This window comes from Habropoda laboriosa, unplaced genomic scaffold, assembly GCF_001263275.1.
Source record: "Habropoda laboriosa isolate 0110345459 unplaced genomic scaffold, ASM126327v1 scaffold128, whole genome shotgun sequence".
Taxonomy (NCBI): Eukaryota; Metazoa; Arthropoda; class Insecta; order Hymenoptera; family Apidae; genus Habropoda; species Habropoda laboriosa.
In genome coordinates this window covers 900,814-918,602 of record NW_017100281.1, presented here as the reverse complement: position 1 = coordinate 918,602, position 17,789 = coordinate 900,814, and the positions used below count along the sequence as shown (strand labels likewise).

Here is a 17,789-nt window from a genome sequence, read left to right as displayed (position 1 = left end):
AGACAGAACACCCCCTATACGTGCACGCGCGCGTATACTGCTGTACACGTATAGATACATCGCACAATCTCGTGGTGGCAGGCACTGTTAACGTCTAGAAAGGATAAGAGCACCGTGGAAGGTGGCCAGGGACTGTTTTACTGCTTTTCCAGCAGTGGCGGTGACGGCGGCGGCGGCAAGTCGATGGTATGGCGTGCGGTTCTCCCCCGCAAAGATTAGAGAGAGCGTGTATGCAGCTGAGAAACAGATTTACGTTCGGCAGGTAGATTGCACATTATGGTCGACGTTTTCTACGGGCACGGTTTCCGCGTGGCTGGAAGCTTCTCTCTCGGTCACTCCTCTCGAACGCGATTCGTTCTTTAACGCCTCTGAATGGAGATATTATGGCGATTCAAGCCGGCCGAGTTCTTTTTACGTTCACGAAACTTTCCAACGATATCTAGGCTTTATCGCTTTCGCGAGTTGCCGGTCAACGTATCTTCTCCAGTCTTTCCTTCGCCATCGTTCGATTCTACCGACTGATCGTTGCGTGAAAGCTAGACGGGAGTAATTCTTACCGGGGCGTCGCAGTAATCTTCTTCGTGCGAGGACAATTGTGCACTGCACGAGTCCTGTGATCGAACGTTTGCCCGAAATGAAAGGCAAGTGGTAATCGAGGATGTGAAAAGAAGAGCGCAGACTAGGCGTCAGGTATATTAAAAAGATCCGCTTCTTTCCCCGCTCGATGGTATTTTTGCGTGATTTAGAACTGTTCGAACATCTTGTTGGAAAGTTTCACTGTACTTTGCGATATTGAGTTTGGTTTCGGTGATCGGTTGAGGTGGGAAATATTTTATAAATATATTAGGTTGGTGCAAGGGAAATGTTTTTTTAACAATTAAAATTGGCGGGTTGATGCTATATACTTTATACATTGCTGACGGTACAGGGCTGTCTGTTCTAAATAATATTCGTCAGGATTTATTTAAACTGATGTTGAAAACTATATTTATTTATTTGTCTAAGAGGAAGACCAGATAGAGCCCAGAAGACCATGTAAAACATATGAAATTTTACCTTTACCTGAACAATCTTTTTAGCAAATAAATTATGCCGAAATGAAGACACTGAAAGCAGCATTCAAAGTCTAATGATTCTCACAAATTTCGAATAATGAATATACGATAGAATACGATATGATAAAAAAGAAATTTGAAGGTCAATTTTACGGAAAATTATTTTAACATACATATTCGCCGATCAGGAAACGTAGAATCATCAGTGAAAGCCAGGACTCAGCAATTACTTTACACCGTATACAGCACATATGGGCAACTCGCTGCCCGCGGGCCACATATGGCCCGCGACTTCTTTTAGTTGTGCCCGCGATCCGTCCCCGTGAAGTCTTTAAATTCTGCCCTCTAGGTACTGATTAGTATCGTATTTAATTTTACAATTTTATTTAATATACTAGCCCTTTTTATTTAATATTTAGCCAAAGTTGTATCAAACATGTTAGAATTCTTTTCTCACCGAAGGTTCTCGGGTAAGTGCCGTGCCTTTTTGACACAGTCCTCTTTCCAGAGTCCCAAGACTCTCCCCACTTCGTGACGAGATCCTTTGTTCCGAATCCTTATTTCTCTGTACGCGCTACGAAGCATCGATGACGTCGGTCACTGGCCCCGTGCACCCGGTCCTTTTTGTGTTCGGCAACAGGACGTCGGGTCCTTTGCCATCGGTTTCTACGCCGCCGAGCCTATTCCCCAACGACAGATTTTAAGGTTCCGCTCGTTGGCGATACAACGTTCTTTTACAAGAAGCCTATGCCGCTAAATGCGTCGTCTCTGACACGTGCGTCTTCTAATAAGATAACTGACGCTACAAACATAGTTACATCGAAGATATTAATATGTCGATACATAAAAACACACGCGAAAACCCATTTAGTGTGGCCCTTGACTCGGAGGGAGAATGATAATTTGGCCCCAGAACCAGGATAGGTTGCCCATGCCTGGTATACAGGAACGAAATGAACGTGCAACAAGACAAATATAAAACCAGCCTTTTATTTGCATAAAATCTTTCCTCAAGGCTACAGAACATTTGAAAAATATCATTGTACAGGCACGCGTTTCGAAGGAAAATCTTGGGAATTTTTCACAATATCAATCCAAGGGGCGGATTTACATATAATAATATGAATACAAAATACTTGTTAAGCGTCTCTTCGTAACAGCCCTCCGCAAAATCTACTACGGACATCTAAACTTTGAGAAACAAAATCACATAGCAACGTATTCGTTTGTCCTTCGATTATTCACGTAGCTAATAGCGTATAAATTCGACGATCGAGATTCACCAGTTTGGTTTATTATATCGTAAAAAATGGATGAGAAAAATGTTACTTTAAACAGCAGTTCAATTCTTTCTTTGTACGTGTTCTATGCTGCACGTCGAGCCAAATCTTTAACAAAATGTCGTGCGATGATACTGTGCTGAAAGAAGGAATTTCTACGTAAAACGAACCAGCATCGTGTTGATGGATTTTACTTTTTTTTTTCTTTTTTTGGACAATCACGTGCGTCGAATTGAAAATAAACGACTTCGAATTAAGTTGAATGCCCAAAAAAGAAGAAAAAAAAAGACGGTCTACGGGGACACTGTGTGTACATGTATATCAGTGTATGTGTGTGTACATATGTGCGAGACAGATCTCCTTTCTTCTCATTATTTCCGCTTTTTCTCTTGAACTTCGTTGCTCGCCACCGTTGCAGACGAAGAATTTTCACCTTCTGTTCGATGGATCAGACACGGTCGTGGTGCTGCTAGCTGGTACATGTATTAATATCGGCCAGCCAGGAACACGTAACATTCGTCGCAGACGCGGACAGGTTTCGTTGAATTTGGTAGAGGCATGGAATTGTCGCTGCAACCGTTACAGAAAATTTTGCCGCAGTGCCGACAGTGATGCTGGAACAGAGGATATTAGCAGCAATTACTAATGAGACAGCAGAAAAGGAAAGATAACCCTTTGCGGTCCGGATAGCCCGGTTAGTCAGCACTTGGTTTGGCCACTGTCGGGCAAATACCGTGTATAGGTCGTCTTTGTTTCAATATTTCAGCGTAACATTAGTTGTAAAATATGAAGTTTCGGTAGAATACTAACAGGTTCAGGACGGTGTGACCGACGGTGGGGCATCGATGCTCTTGTTTGCGATGGGTCATTCGAAATGATGGCAAAAAGGATTGAGTAGATGGTGGATCGCCGCATTTTCAAGATTACACACTGAAAAATTAAGTATTAACACGTTGACTGCCACGTTGGTCACCTGTGACCGGAGATTGTTTCCTCGACGGGGTCACGGCAGTCATCAGTGTTAGATTTATAAGCCAGATAAATATAACAAAAATTAAATCTAAAGCCTTCCTAAGACGTATATGTTCCTTCTGTATGCGTTCCAGGAAATCCGTTTTGCTTTACTACATCTGTTTAGTCTTAGACCTAAGTGTTTATGATACGCGACAAAAGGCCCTTCGGTCCCAAGCGGGGTCGCAGGCAATTTTCAGGTGCCCTTGCTAGCAAGTAGAAAAGCGAACCTTCCTTATGTATAATAAAGATTACAGTTTGAAATCAGAATTTATTAATTATTTAATAATCCATAAAACCCATAATCCAATAATCTAATGTTTAGAATAGTGAAAATAAAATGAATATCGTTAACTAAAAATTTCGAACGTCATAGCTAACTAGACATTATTTTGAATAAAAAAAAAGAGAAAAAGTAATAATAATAAAGCATAATACAATATTATGCTTAGAATACTGAAAACTTTGAGAGCAACATGTAAATCTGGCGTGGCAGTCAACGTGTTAATAATAATACACACTTCGGTGATAAGAAACGCTGACATTAGCGAGCGCTTCGTGAATTTCGCTGTCGCCCTGAACGTGTCAATGCATGGAAAAACGGTTTACTGTCGTTCACAATTGATAATTTATCATTGTACGACATCTGAAAGCAAAAATTTCTACGTCGAATCAGACTCGACATAGAACCGCAAAGGGTTTTTTGGTGAACACCCTTTCCCACGTCATTAAGTTGCCGTCGGGAGAAAACGCCTATATAGGAAATATAATAGAAACAAAATAAAAAATAAAAACTGTAGTCCGTTGGTCTTAATGATATATCAAATATGATACAGGTTGATTCTGGGGAAAGAGGGCAAGATGTACCATTTACCCCAGCGAAAGTAGGCAGAAAATAACAAAGGAGAAGCTTAAATGATACAATTACTTCTGCCACTGTAACGACGCGTGTGTAATAAATAATTGCATTACCTTTTTAAACGGAACTGTGACATTTTTTCTACATAAATCAATTCTTCCAGATAAGATCGTATTATTGCAATAAGTGTTTAAACGCACTTCTTCCTTTAACACTTTCCCCGCAATTCTCATACCATTGTTAAATTACTTACAGAAATGAAAGAAACTAGACGGTATAAATATAGAAATTTGCTAGAAAAAGGAAAAAGATGGAATGGATTATCGATTGCTCGAACTAATTCAATTCGCAGTTGAAATCAACGGTCTCCAGTTAAACTTAAAAATAACCAAATTAATTCTACCTAAATAAATATAATATCATATCGATTTATTTTTAACTGTCCAAGTTTTTGTAACACTCTGTCGATCACTTTGATCGATTCTGTTAGCAAGCAATCATGATCAGCTGAAAATTAAGTAATACGGTAAAAAAGATAAATATAGAAAGAGAGATCAAGTTCTGAAACTGATCTGAGACGAGGACCTAAATTTTACTATACATCGTTCAAAATAAGAGTAACCTCGTTCTCGGACCGATTCTCCTCTGTTCTGCGCATAGACAGAGAGTAAGAAGGAGAAAAACGTAGGCGGTTAAGTGGGAGTTTGGACGTTCTAGTGGTGTTCTAGACCTGCGAAACGAGGTTACTCTTATTTTGAACGATGTATATAAATCAGGGGTGGCCATAGCGCGGCTCTCGAAGGCGAGTGGTGCGGCTCTTGTGCAAATAAAACGTACGTATGAAATATGGTAAACTAAAACTGATCAATGTCCAAAAGTAATTATTTTATTTCATTCAAGGAAGATCTGTGGGTAAACTTTCAAAAATTGAACTGATTTTTCAGTTTCTCATTGTCTGTTTCGTTATCAAAGATAATTCCAAAATATTCCTTCCTGAGATGTTGCTTCCAAACGTAGTGTAGCTGGCCACCCCTGCTATAAATCTTACACGATCATCAAAAAACACTCTTTTTCTATGTAAGATTCAACCTCTGTTCATTCGTACCGAAGAATTGTGCTACATTAGAAAAAATTATAGCGTTCCGTTTTAAAAAAATAAACTTCATCTTGAAATTGCCCCAGCTACTTCACCTGCGAAGAAACTATTTTGGAAAAAAGTGAAAAAAATGTTATTTCGCATTGTGTCTGTTAGGGTAACAGATTATTCGAAGTTTACAATACGGTCGACGTGTCTGTTATTTTCAAAGTTAGGTCACTTGAATATTTCATTTCTTTGGCACACCGTTAATTTAAAAATTGGGAGAATCACCAGGCCACAACTTGCGAGGGAACAGATCGGACTCATACACGTCGATTTTCATGAACTTACGTATACGGGAGATATTTCGCGAGAAAATACTTGACACGTATCTATTTTTTTTTTATCGGCAATCGTCCACGTTGAGGGGTCTTTAAAAAAAAAAAAATTTTTTTTTCCAAATCCCATAATTCTCGAGATATTCCAGAAAATACGTCCTGAACGCTCAACTTTCAGGGGATTTTTCACCCCTTCGATATAGACGACTGGCGACAAAAAAAAAACATACGTGTCTAATATTTCCCCTCCCACATAATTTTCATGAAAATCAACGTGTGTGTGAGGTTCGATAAGTTCACTTTTCCAGTCCCGTAAAAACTGTTAATTAGTTTCGATGAATGAACTGTAAATAATTGACGTTCCGTGGGGCGGTAGTTCGCAAAAGGCGGCGGCGGTGTAAAAGTAAAAGTGGAGAAATTCAACGTTCAGGAAATTCCTGGAACTGATAGTAATTCTCTAATTGTTCGTAATTACTAAAGTAGAACATCCGGCACGCAAAGGTAGTTGAGAATCAGACCTGTACATTAATTGCTTAATGCGGAACAGACAACAGTATTTCAAATTATGAATAATTCGTCTGGTCCAATTAATATACGTACGATTTGCCGCAGTCCGGATAAGCGAACCAACTTCTCGTTACCGTGAATTTCTGCGTTCCCTTCGAAGAAACGAGAAAAATCTCGGACAATAGATAGTAATACTTGGAAATTCCACCGTTGACAAATTCCATTTAAACATTTCACCGTGAAATGCTGTAAAGCTAAATTAATATCGATAATAAACGGATATCGATTTTAATTCCATTACCCCCGGCGGAGCATAATAATATTATATTTACGTTTCTATAAAGCAACAATTAACGTTAGTAGAAAACCGGGGGAAGGGGACCTACTCGAAACCGTCGATTCCTCGAATACTGTAAAAGCGAAATTACACGATTTAATAATATTTTTGCTCTTTGTTTGCACAGAGAAACGTTCTCGTGTACATTATCCAAATGAATATTCGCGCAGCAAACGAATATATGATAACAAAATCGAGCTCCATCAAGCTAAATGACTGCAATCTCGTGTTCCGAGTTTCATCGGAAGTAAAGAATGGATCACTTCGCGTCCACTTCGCGTCCACTTCCCTTGCACATACCGCGACAGAGTTTTCGATTAAAGTAATATATCACACGATTCTCAGTCCGCTCGCACTCCGCGATATTTCGTTCGACCAGCCGACAAAGCAGATGGTTGGGGACAAAAAAAATTCCACCGAATTGCACGGTTACTCGGTCGGATCGAAAGAGCGCTGCTGAAACGCTACTTACAGTTGCGCGTTAGATCCGCGAAAGTTTGAAAAAAAAAAAAAAACTTTACAAACTTGCGCCTGAAGCTGGCACGTGGAAAACGGAGCTTTTTTTTTCCTCGTTCGCCACGTACAGACTCCATTGTCCCTCGAGTCAATTTCAAATAAAAGTGCGCTCAATCTGGTTATGCGTAGCTTTTTTCCCGCTCTTTTCGTCTGCATTCTATACAGCGTGTTTTGAAACATGTGGACGTAACTTCGGGGATGGATTCCGTACGCTGAAATAAGGAAAAAAGTTCGTGCAAAGGTGTACCCGATGTGACCTTGTCTCCGGATTATAGCCGTTTACGTCTTCCATTAATTATCACGACTACACAGACTTAAATCATATTTAATTGCTTAGACTTCGAGGTTTGTCCAAAAAATTACATTATATTTTCAAAAATTTTGATCTTTTATTCGTGCAATTATGCGAAGCAAAGTTGCATATAACTTTAAACAACATTATAGATTAAAAATAAAAAGAATATTCACGGTTTTTAATTTGTTAGTTTAAAACACCTTCATTGACACCCTGAGAAAGAGTTTTGAAATAATTGTGGTGCACAGGTGGAATGTAAGGCAATAAATCACTCGTATCTTTATATTTAGCCGAGGTTATGAATATAGAAGTTTTGTTTTTAAAACATTCTGGTCTATGATATTTCATGGTAAGATTTAACATCTTTTACGTGCAATTCATGTTTATCAAATCTCGACTTTTTTTTAAAATGGACTTAGACCACTGTCAAAGTAAACGGCTCATATATTAACACAACTCCATTGAAATTAAACATTTGTAATATAAAATGTTCGCCCCTTAGAAGTACGCAGGCAGAAGGCAATAAAGGAGAGAGCTAAAGACACGAACTAGGCTCTTCTGCGAGGGGCGCAAGCCATCGTTACTATAAACTACCTGGAAAACCATTAACGATAAAGATTGTACACATTTTTATTTAAAATTATTTCCATAATGTTCCATACAGTTTTTCCTCCAACGTATTACAAGAGCATTAATTCCACATACATAAAAATCCGAGTCTCTAAATGTTATTCAGTTCGATAAGAGCTATCCGAGTAACGAAAATTCAATACCCCCATCCATTTAAAAAAAAAATGAGGAGATCTCTCTTTGAATCCCTAGCAGTCGTGCTAACAAAATTTGTCACACTCTAAAATATTAGTCCTCTGCCCCACTTAATCTCAAGGAAAAATGAAGTCGACATCTGTAGTGGTTTGTCTGAGAAAATAACTTGTAACAGTTTATTTAGTCCACTCTGCATAATGACCGTCTAAAATTGAGTCGAAGTGATGTTTCTTCAATGCAGGTTTTCGTTGCATTTTTTTGGGCATTTCATAGTACCGTGGATTCTGGTTAATTGGAGCACATTGGGACCGGACTAATTTGTCCGAAAAAATCTGAAGAACGTAAACGAGATATTGAAAAACGTATGTAATATTCGGTCTTGAATTCAAATGTGTGTTTAAGCATGCAAACAAAGCTAACAATAAGTAATAAAATAACATTAATAAGTAATGAAAAATAAGTAAATAAACACATATGTATATTCTTCAGTATCTGTCCCAAATAAACGGCGGTCCCGCTTAACCGGCGTCCCAATTAACCGGAATCCACTGTACATGGTGCTTTTCAATTTCTTTTACAGAAATTGTCAAATCGAAGGTGTCGCATAAAATTAATCTCCTTTCTACGCTCTCTCCCTTTATATCTTTTCCCATACCTTTCAGAAGTTGCTCGTAACCTTCGCACTTTTGTTCATATTCTCTGCAATTCTATGGTTCGAATATCTTCCTTCTTTCGCAGCTCATACTTTTCCAATTTCTTCAACACTCGAAGAAGTTCCACCCCATCCGTAATAGCATAACGGTAATAGAAGAAATAGCGGTTAGGGGACTTTTAATCAAATTGTAAAACTGTCGCTAAACGATGTTTCTTCACTTGCCTACTATCGCATAATCACTTATTCTTACCTAGAGCACATCTACAGGCTGTGAATTTTGTAAAAAATAAGCAGCGTTCGTGATTACCCCACGACGGTCAGGAAACCACGAACAGCAACGGTTTGGTTTCTCTATTAAAAATTGCTTTTATTCTTACATTTTGTTAAAGTTGATATATAAAAATGTATAAACAGATAATACGTGTTTGTAAAACAGTTGTTACACCTTTGTAATATTTTGTTTTATTCAATTTTTTCCTCGGCTGTTCGTAATTCCCCTACTCTCCCGTATCCATCGCACGATTAGAAGCACCGATAGATTTGTAAACAGTAAGATAAAAAAGGGGGGAAGATGAATGAGAAAAGAAGTTTATGGCGCCTATATGTTTACTTCGCTCTGATCTGTTCGACTTCGTCTCTCCTCCTATTATCCATGGTTTGTCCATTAACCCGGTGGTCTTTATTTTCAAGCCATTAGCGACGGTCTATTATAATAACGTGGAATTCGTGGTTGAAAAGGGAAAAGAGGGGCGCAGTGGTCGGTTCTGGCACGATCACCACTCTAAATTTTACATCTAAATTGAATCCCCTAAGTAAGATGGCAAGCCGTTCGTTCGTTCAACGCTGGTTGTCGGTTATTACCGGGAAGTAAGAGGCCGAATAATATCATCCCGATAACCGATTTTCTCGTGAAGTTAATTATTGAACGTCCCATCAACGTGACTTACGACCGAAATCTACGGTAGATCAGTGATCTCGACTTTCGTATCCGTAGCCAGCCTCGAACTCATCTGATCTTCGCCGTGATAGATACCTACTTATAGATACTTTCCATCCGAATTAAATCAGCTTTCCGATTCGGGTTAGAAGATACTAACGAATGATCGAGCATGGACAGTCCGCACTATTAACCCCTTTGCATTGTAGCAACGAGTCAGACACGTGGCACAGATTCTGGCCAAGATGCGACAAAATGAAAGTGAATTTTAATTCTAATTTTCTTTTCCAAATGTGCTTAATCTGTAACACAGTAGCTTTTCTCGTAAGTAACTGACGCCTAGATGCGTATTCGGCAAAGAAATAATCATAAATCAAGGGGTTAATCGAAAGTTTCGAATCAATTGTTCAATATGCACCATATTTTCTTCATCGTCTGCGTTAGAATCGTTGATATCCGACAACGAAGAAAACAAATGTTGCATTTTTTCCGACTTTTTTACACTTCAATCTAACAAAACAATTAGAAATGATTTATAAATTCTCACGATGAAGAAAACATTTCTGAATACAAGGGTAATTTCCTTTTTCATTTCATGTGGACCTGAAAAACGAAATCATGCTCACCGTCATTTTGCAGGCATTCTATCAAAACCGCCATTACTTTAAATGTACTGATTTTTTTTAAGCCAAATTTTGTATACTTAAAATATAAAAGTTCGTAAACACACTATAAAAATATTAAAGTTACACGTTGTATTTTTCTATTACGAAAAAAATCACAAATATTGCCTATTTTTGCGGCCGCGAAAGCGAATGTGTACCCTCTTAATAGTTTCTGTACGAATATAAAGGGTGTCCTAATACTTATGAATGACAGTGTATAGTACGTGTTCGACACGTAATATTTTATAAGAGAAAAATAGAAACGCTGTAATGTAGAAGGCGATTCTGTACAACGAAATATAACGTAATCTATAGTTAACGTTAATCTAATTAGGTATGTGCCTGGAAGGCACACTTGGACCACAACGCTAGATAGTAAACATGCCTAGAAGGTACACTTAGACCGTAAAGGGTTAGATATTGCACGCTTATTACATCTTGATATTGCCACAAATAAATTTTTAGCTTAGTTCAAAGCGTTTATTGTACAATTAAACATATAAATAAAACAAATTTTTCATTAACAAACCACTCGACACATTATCTAAATATTGAACCAAACCTGATTAAACGTTTCAATTTGTCTTAATCGCGAGTCATTGCCAATCGTACATTTCTACTGAAATCTGTCCTTTTAAAAATATTTCAAAACGGATTTCTAACGAATCCTGTACTATGAAAATGAATACAAATTAAAAATAAATTTTGTCACACCTATTTAGCAATAGTATGAACTGTAATTTAGTAGAAAGGAAGAAATTTTTTAGGTTATGTTGTTAAATTTATTAAATTAGTAATGCACGAAAACGACGTATTATTAAATCATTCTTCCAAGTATACTAAAATAACGAAGCATTATTAAATAATTCTTCCAAGTATTATTAATTAACGAAGTGTTATGAAAAAATTTAAGATTAAATTTTAATGTGAATAATCCGGTGATAAATTCATCCAAAGAACAGACAATGCCTTAATAAATTATTAACCTATAAAACACAGTATCCAAATGTCTCTATCAGAGTGGAATCAAACAGTCAGATTTTTAGTATAATAAACGGATCAAGCTTAAAATCCACATTTAAAACGACGAATCAATTTTAAGGTACTAGAATGGTAGATATACATATATGTAGAAGAAGAGATGGAGAGCTGCAATACAACGTAAACTGTGAAGGTAACACCATCGTCTGGTTATTTGAACTTTGTACCACGAACGGTACATTATATCTCAGTCACTTTCCGTGCGATCGCGTGAACGAGCAAAGAATTTCTCTTTTTTTCGCGGAGAATGGTTAACCTAATTGGACGTGTCTTGCTGCTTGCAATTATTTTCCGGTTAAAAACTTGAATATACAGTGCTATTCGTAACTATTAGGACGCCCATTATGTTTGTACAAAAAGTATTACATGATTTAAATTTCTTCGCCAAAGTTAGTATCATATCGTCACTTTGATACTAAAACTGCAGACATCTTAAACTCATTAATAAAACAATCGAATTTATTATCGAGTTTTCAAATATTGCCATAGTTGCAAGGAAGATACGACTTCTGATACACTTATTGTGTCCGAATATGAAGAGAAAAATATACAGGGTGTCCTAGTTGAAGGAAGCCACTTAAATTTGTTTTTAATGCCGTGAAAAATGTTAGTAGGACGATTTAAATGATTTAATATCATGGAAGAAAAAGTTTTTTGTTCGCGTCGATTATAAAACGATTTTATATGAACACCGCAAGGGAAAAATAAGATAAGTCATATTTTCCGTTCTTAATAGGGGAGCAATTTTAAACTCCAAAACGCTCTCAACTAATCCCATATTGCCATAACTTGTAGGTATCTATTTGGTCAGTATTTTTTTGAAATAAATAATCAGTAAAAATGAATATTTTCGTCAGTATAAATAATTAATTGTAATATGTATTAATTCGAATTTTGTCAGTACAATTTTGTTTATTTGGCCGGTATTAATTTGTTCTTTGGTCAATAAAATTTAATTTCTTGGTTAGGTTAGGTTAGGTTAGGATATTTTATTATAGACACTGGCCATCTATTTAAAATACTGACAAATTATTATGTTTGTGTTATTTTTAATTATTACGTTGTTTTATTTGAAATACTGATTAAAATTTTGTTTAAATACTGATCCAATAAATAGCAGGCTTGTCAAAACTATATAGGGACATAGCTTTGAATTTGACAGGTGGTTCCCCAATTTGTCTATATTTTCTCCCCGTGGTCTTCATATCGAAATGTTCTTTATCAGAAAGGTTTATTAAATACCGTGAGTTTTCACGTTCGTGAAATATCTATGAAAAATTCATTAAAAAGAGATATTTGAAAAAAAGGCATTCAATAGGATTGAAGTTTTTTTTATAGGAACAAAAGAGACGAATCGTCTGATATTTACATTTAATTAATATTTCATAATAAAAGATGGTCACTAAAAATTGAGGTTATTTTGTTTTGTACTTTTCTGCTAATGCAATCAACCGAAAATGAATTACAAACATGGCATATGTATATATTTTTGCACATAAATTAGTTGGATTTAAATGAAATATCAAAAGTAATATGACGCGAGGTTAAGAATGTAGACTCTAAACTTTAGGGAAATTCGTCTACAATAACGGATTTACTTTTCTAATTAATTAATGTGAAAAATAAATTGCAAATATTAACAAAATTTGAAATACCGTTTTAAATGACACCATATATATTTTCTACGCGGTATTGTATTATAGTTGACACTGAGACTAATTCGTTGATATAAGACAAAGGTACTGTGGCGGTACACTTCCTATGCTTGACCACCAGAGGGACGGACCAACCACAAATTCTCACTAGTCCTAAATACAGGCTCCCGTTTGCATATACACAGCTTCTGGCCTGAATCTAACAGTCCTCTCGCGTCTAAGGCACGGGTTTTTTATGTGTAGATAACTAGGACAAACCGCATTAAAACCTATTCTCTCTATTTGTCGGTTCTTTAACTCCACCAAAGTACTCTTTTATTCAATAACTTGTTGAAAAATCGTATTTAAAACAAACATTAACGTTATTCAAGAATGCTTTGTCGCTGAATGTAAACTGTAAACAAGACTTGCCGTAGACAGACTTTATATGCATGGTTGCAATCGTATTACCTGCTATTGGACATCAAGTAAGTGCTCAATTAATCTTGTTTAATCGTCGCATGTATAAAACTAATAAATTCGAGAAACATTTAGAATAACAATACGATAATGTAGCATGGACAAAAGGTCGAATTTATGACAAGTCTGTTTACTGTTTGCACGCAACGATATAAAGTATTCCTGAATAACGTTAATGTTTGTCTTACGCGTTCATAAGGACCATCGTTACATTAAACACAATTTTATCAACAAGGTATTAAGCAGAAGTACCTTTGTCATATAGCATTGAATTTGTCTCAATGTCACCTACAATACTACATAGAAAAAGTTATACAGTGTCATTTAAAGAAATGAGGATGACCCTGATTTTTTTGTGGAAAAAATAGTATTTTCACAATTTTTATTTTTGTAATCTATTGACGATCGGGCACTGTTGATTTTTTATTTCAAGTATTTTTTTCTCACACTAGCAGAAGTGTCTGAAAAATCGTGACAGCCGTTACGCTGAACACCTTCTATATAAATTAATATCAAACTTCTCAAAAATGTGCATGATAATTCTTCCTAACAATTACTACATCCTATTCGACTAGGAACTACTTAACCTAATTTTGTGCAACAAAATTGTCCAACAATCTTAGAAATATTTCCGAGATTTTTCACAATGTTCCAAAATCTAGTCCAATCTCGGACAAAAATATCTGATTTTCAAAAAACCACTCCATCAGGATTCAGTGTAACAACAGATTTGTACGAAGCAACAAATTTATCGTCTTAGCGGCAGCAAGTGGTGGCTTGTAGCGGGAAGGGGTTATTGTTTTGCATGGCTTTGCATGTGCAAAGTATGTGAGCTTGCGTTCGCTTCGGTTTTTCCAGGAAGCCCGCTTTCGAGCAAGCCACGCGCCGTTCGTGCGCTTGTGAAACACGTTAGCAATCGACCGACAGCTCTTGTCCACCTGCGCGGTCCTGGCAACACGCTCGGCTAGCCTATTCTATATTAAACAGTATGGTAATACTCGCGCGCCGAGAAAAATAAGTAACTAGGATATCCCGACTCTGGCTTGTTATTATGCAATATCTTACCAACCCATTCTACGAGCCATCAGTAATACCCCGTGTCTTCCCCGGAACCACACGAGGTGACGTACAAAGGGAAGGAAAAAAGCCGGAAGAAAGCGAAGTCTAAATGTGCTTTGCGAGCCAAGCAACGTCTCTATCGGGGCGCCCGGCTTTGAATATGCATAGCAATGTACATACATACACTAAACACAATCACACATCCACGTGTGTATGTGTGGATCGAGTGATAGTGCACGTATGTGATTTCATTGTGAGCAAAGATGAATACATACGTGATACTCATTGTGATCATTTATATTTATATATTGATTTGATTGAGTGGCATGGTGTGTGAGTGGAACAAATTGTGAGAACATGTGAAAATTAGAGATAAATTGAACAGTAGGATAAATAAGCCTTAATAAGACAGGAATATGTGGAGAAAGAAGCAGATGGGGGAAAGCAGGGAATAAGGTAAGGCGTCACGGGAAAGGGTTAGAAAAGTGAGGTTAGGAAGTTCATATTGACACTAGGTTAGACAGATACTAGAGCTTGAGAACAGAAGAAAAATAGAAAGGAGAGAGGATCATAGAAAGGACGAAAAAGATAAAGAAAAGAAGGAACCATGGGGAACACCATGGACACTGAAGAATAAGAAGAAAAAGAGACTAAGGCCATCAAAAGAAGATTAGACAAAGATCTGGCAGCAGAACAGTATTAGAGCTATAGAATAAAGAAAAGGAGTAAGAGTAGGAAAGTGATAAAGGGAACGAAGGAGAACAGCCACAGAAGAAGAGCGATACCAGAAGAACACTACAAAAAGAAAAGGAAAATGAAAGGCAGGAAGAGGGGAGCCAAAGCAAAAAAACAGAAAAGATGCAGGACAAAGAAGAAATCTGTTGGGCAGATTATGTCCTTAAGAAAATGGAAAGCTTAAAGAAAGAAATAAAGGAAGGCAGAGAAAAAATAAAAAGAAGGATAAGAAAGGAAATAAAAGAGTTAGGGCTGAGAATAGAAGTAATAGAAAATATGTGGAAGAAATGGAGCTGTCAAGAAGCCACAAGAGAAAAAGGAAAAAGAAAAGCAAGTGAGAGGTATAATTACTGGAGTGAGAGAAAGATGGGAGACAAGAGAAGAATACAGTAGGACAGAAGTTAATAGCGAAAAATGCAGAAGCAAGTAACAAGATATGGAATGTATGAGCAGTGTATAACAACGGAAGCACGCATAGAGTGATAAAAGCAATGAGAGAAGAAGTAAGAGAGGCAGAAGATGAAATACTAATTATTGGTGGGGATATTAATGCAAGAATAGGAGGATATGGATATATTTACATAGCAGAGACAGAGGAAGAGAAAAGGAAAAGAAAGTCAAAAGGTATAATAAAGAACAGAGAGGGAGAAAGACTGTTTTCCAGTAGATGGAAGAAAGAGGCTTATAGGTTGCTAACAAAAACTTAACCAGAGATGAAAAAGGAGAGCATATTTTTATAGGAAGAAGAAGAACAACAGTGATAGACTGTGTCTTGGTCAATACAGCAGGCAGGGAGAAAATAGAAAAATTCTGTATAGACAATAGAACAGTCTCTGATCACTAACCATTGAAAGTAATAGCAACGGGGGGTGGAAAGGAATAGGAAAATAGAAAAGGAAATAATATGTTGGAGTGGAGAGAGTATAGGAAGGTACAAAGATTACAATGAGAGACAGTGTTTGAAAAAGTGAATATAGAAGGAAAATAGGAGCAGCTTAAGACAACAATAAAAAAATCAATGGAAAGAAAACGAATAAGAGTAAAGAATAGAGAGATAGGGCAAAAGTTTTTGGTGTGATAGGAAATATGGTAAGAAGAAGGGGAAGGTAGGACAATGGTAAAGGAAATGGAAAGCAGACAAAGTGAATAGGGAGTGATATCTGGTAAGGAGAGCACAATTCCAGAAACTATGTGAGGGCAAAGGAAAGAAAAAGAGAAAGGAGGAAGAAACAGAAAATGCGAAAACGGAGGGTCAGATATGGAGATATATAAATGAAGAGAGGGAAAAAAGAGAAGAGTCAGCTAATAAAATAAAAATGGAGGAATAGCATTTTATGAATTTGTTGGGAGGGGGGTCGGATGAGAGGAAGTCAGGGAAAGCAAGAGAATAAGCAATAGAAGCAAACATTGAAGAATACGAGCTCACGAATGGTAAAATATAAAAACAAATAAAGGAACTCAAGAAGATGCCCCCTGAGCTCGCCGCTCTTCGCGATATTCATAACGGACATGGAGGATGAGTTAAGAAAGGGTCAGGTGGGTGGAATGGTAATAGGAAAGGACAAGTTTTAGTCGCTGGTGTACGCAGATGACGTGGCTCTGGTATAAAGAGATTGGAGAAATACTTTAACATAAAGGAACTAACGTTAAATGTGAAGAAAACGAAGGTGGTGTTATTTAGAAAGGCTGGAGGCAAAGCAGGAAGGTCTGAATGGAAATAGAAGGGAGAGGAGATGGGAGTAATAAAAGAGTTCATGTTTCAAAGGAACAGAAATATGGCAGGAAATGTATAGGAAAGTGGAAGAGTATAGGAGAGAAGAAGTTTAAGAATGACTTTAGATTAAGAATGTACATGTTTAATATGTTAGTGTTAAGTTTATTAATGTATGATGTGAAGATATGGCGATAGAGAGAGAAAGAGAATGGATACTAGTGTAGTAACAGGGTCTCCATACCCAAATAGGAAACCGACAAGGGAGAATACAGAGGGAGTAGTTGGCGTAGTGCGCAAAGCCTCGGCTTGCTAAGCCGAAGGTCCCGGGTTCGATTCTCGTTGAGTCTCTCAAAATTTTTCCGTCGATTCCTATACTAGGTTTTAGAAGTACTCTGGATTTACATAGTTTTAGAAGAGTTCAAAGAGAGATAAAGTACGAATTAAGACAAGACAACAAGCGACGAAGTTTGAAGAACAGGTGAAGAAAAAAGAAGTAAGGAAATTGTTAAAAAAATATATAACAGAAAAACAGGAAGTTCGAGCGCAGACAACAACAACAACATAAAGAGAAGAGGGAGTATTTAAGAAGGATGCGGTCAGTCAGTTGAGGGTTGAGAAGCTAAGAAGAAGTTAAGAGAAAAAGGGGTAGAGAAAATCCAAAAATAAGAGCAATATAACCAAATAGAAAGGGCCCTAAGTACACAACATTACCTATAGATATATAAGAACAGGGATGCTGGCTAAGTATTTGTGTAAAGGTAGGAAGGAGTATAGTCAGAGTTTGATAGCAAGGGCAAGATGCGGAAACGCGGAAAGTTGAAATAGATA

At 37.1% G+C, this 17,789-nt stretch overlaps 1 protein-coding gene across 2 annotated transcripts in view; it reads right to left on the bottom strand.

Annotated features, from left to right (window-relative positions):
* Nucleotides 1–2,719: 2,719 nt before the first annotated feature.
* Nucleotides 2,720–17,789, bottom strand: part of LOC108573626 (RUN and FYVE domain-containing protein 2) — a 36,056-nt gene continuing 20,986 nt past the window's right edge. For both annotated transcript variants that reach the window (XM_017936089.1, XM_017936090.1), the window contains one exon: nt 2,720–2,949. In XM_017936089.1, the coding sequence (XP_017791578.1) occupies nt 2,821–2,949 (129 nt within the window). In that variant the 3' untranslated portion in view covers nt 2,720–2,820. The remainder of the gene's footprint in view (nt 2,950–17,789) is intronic.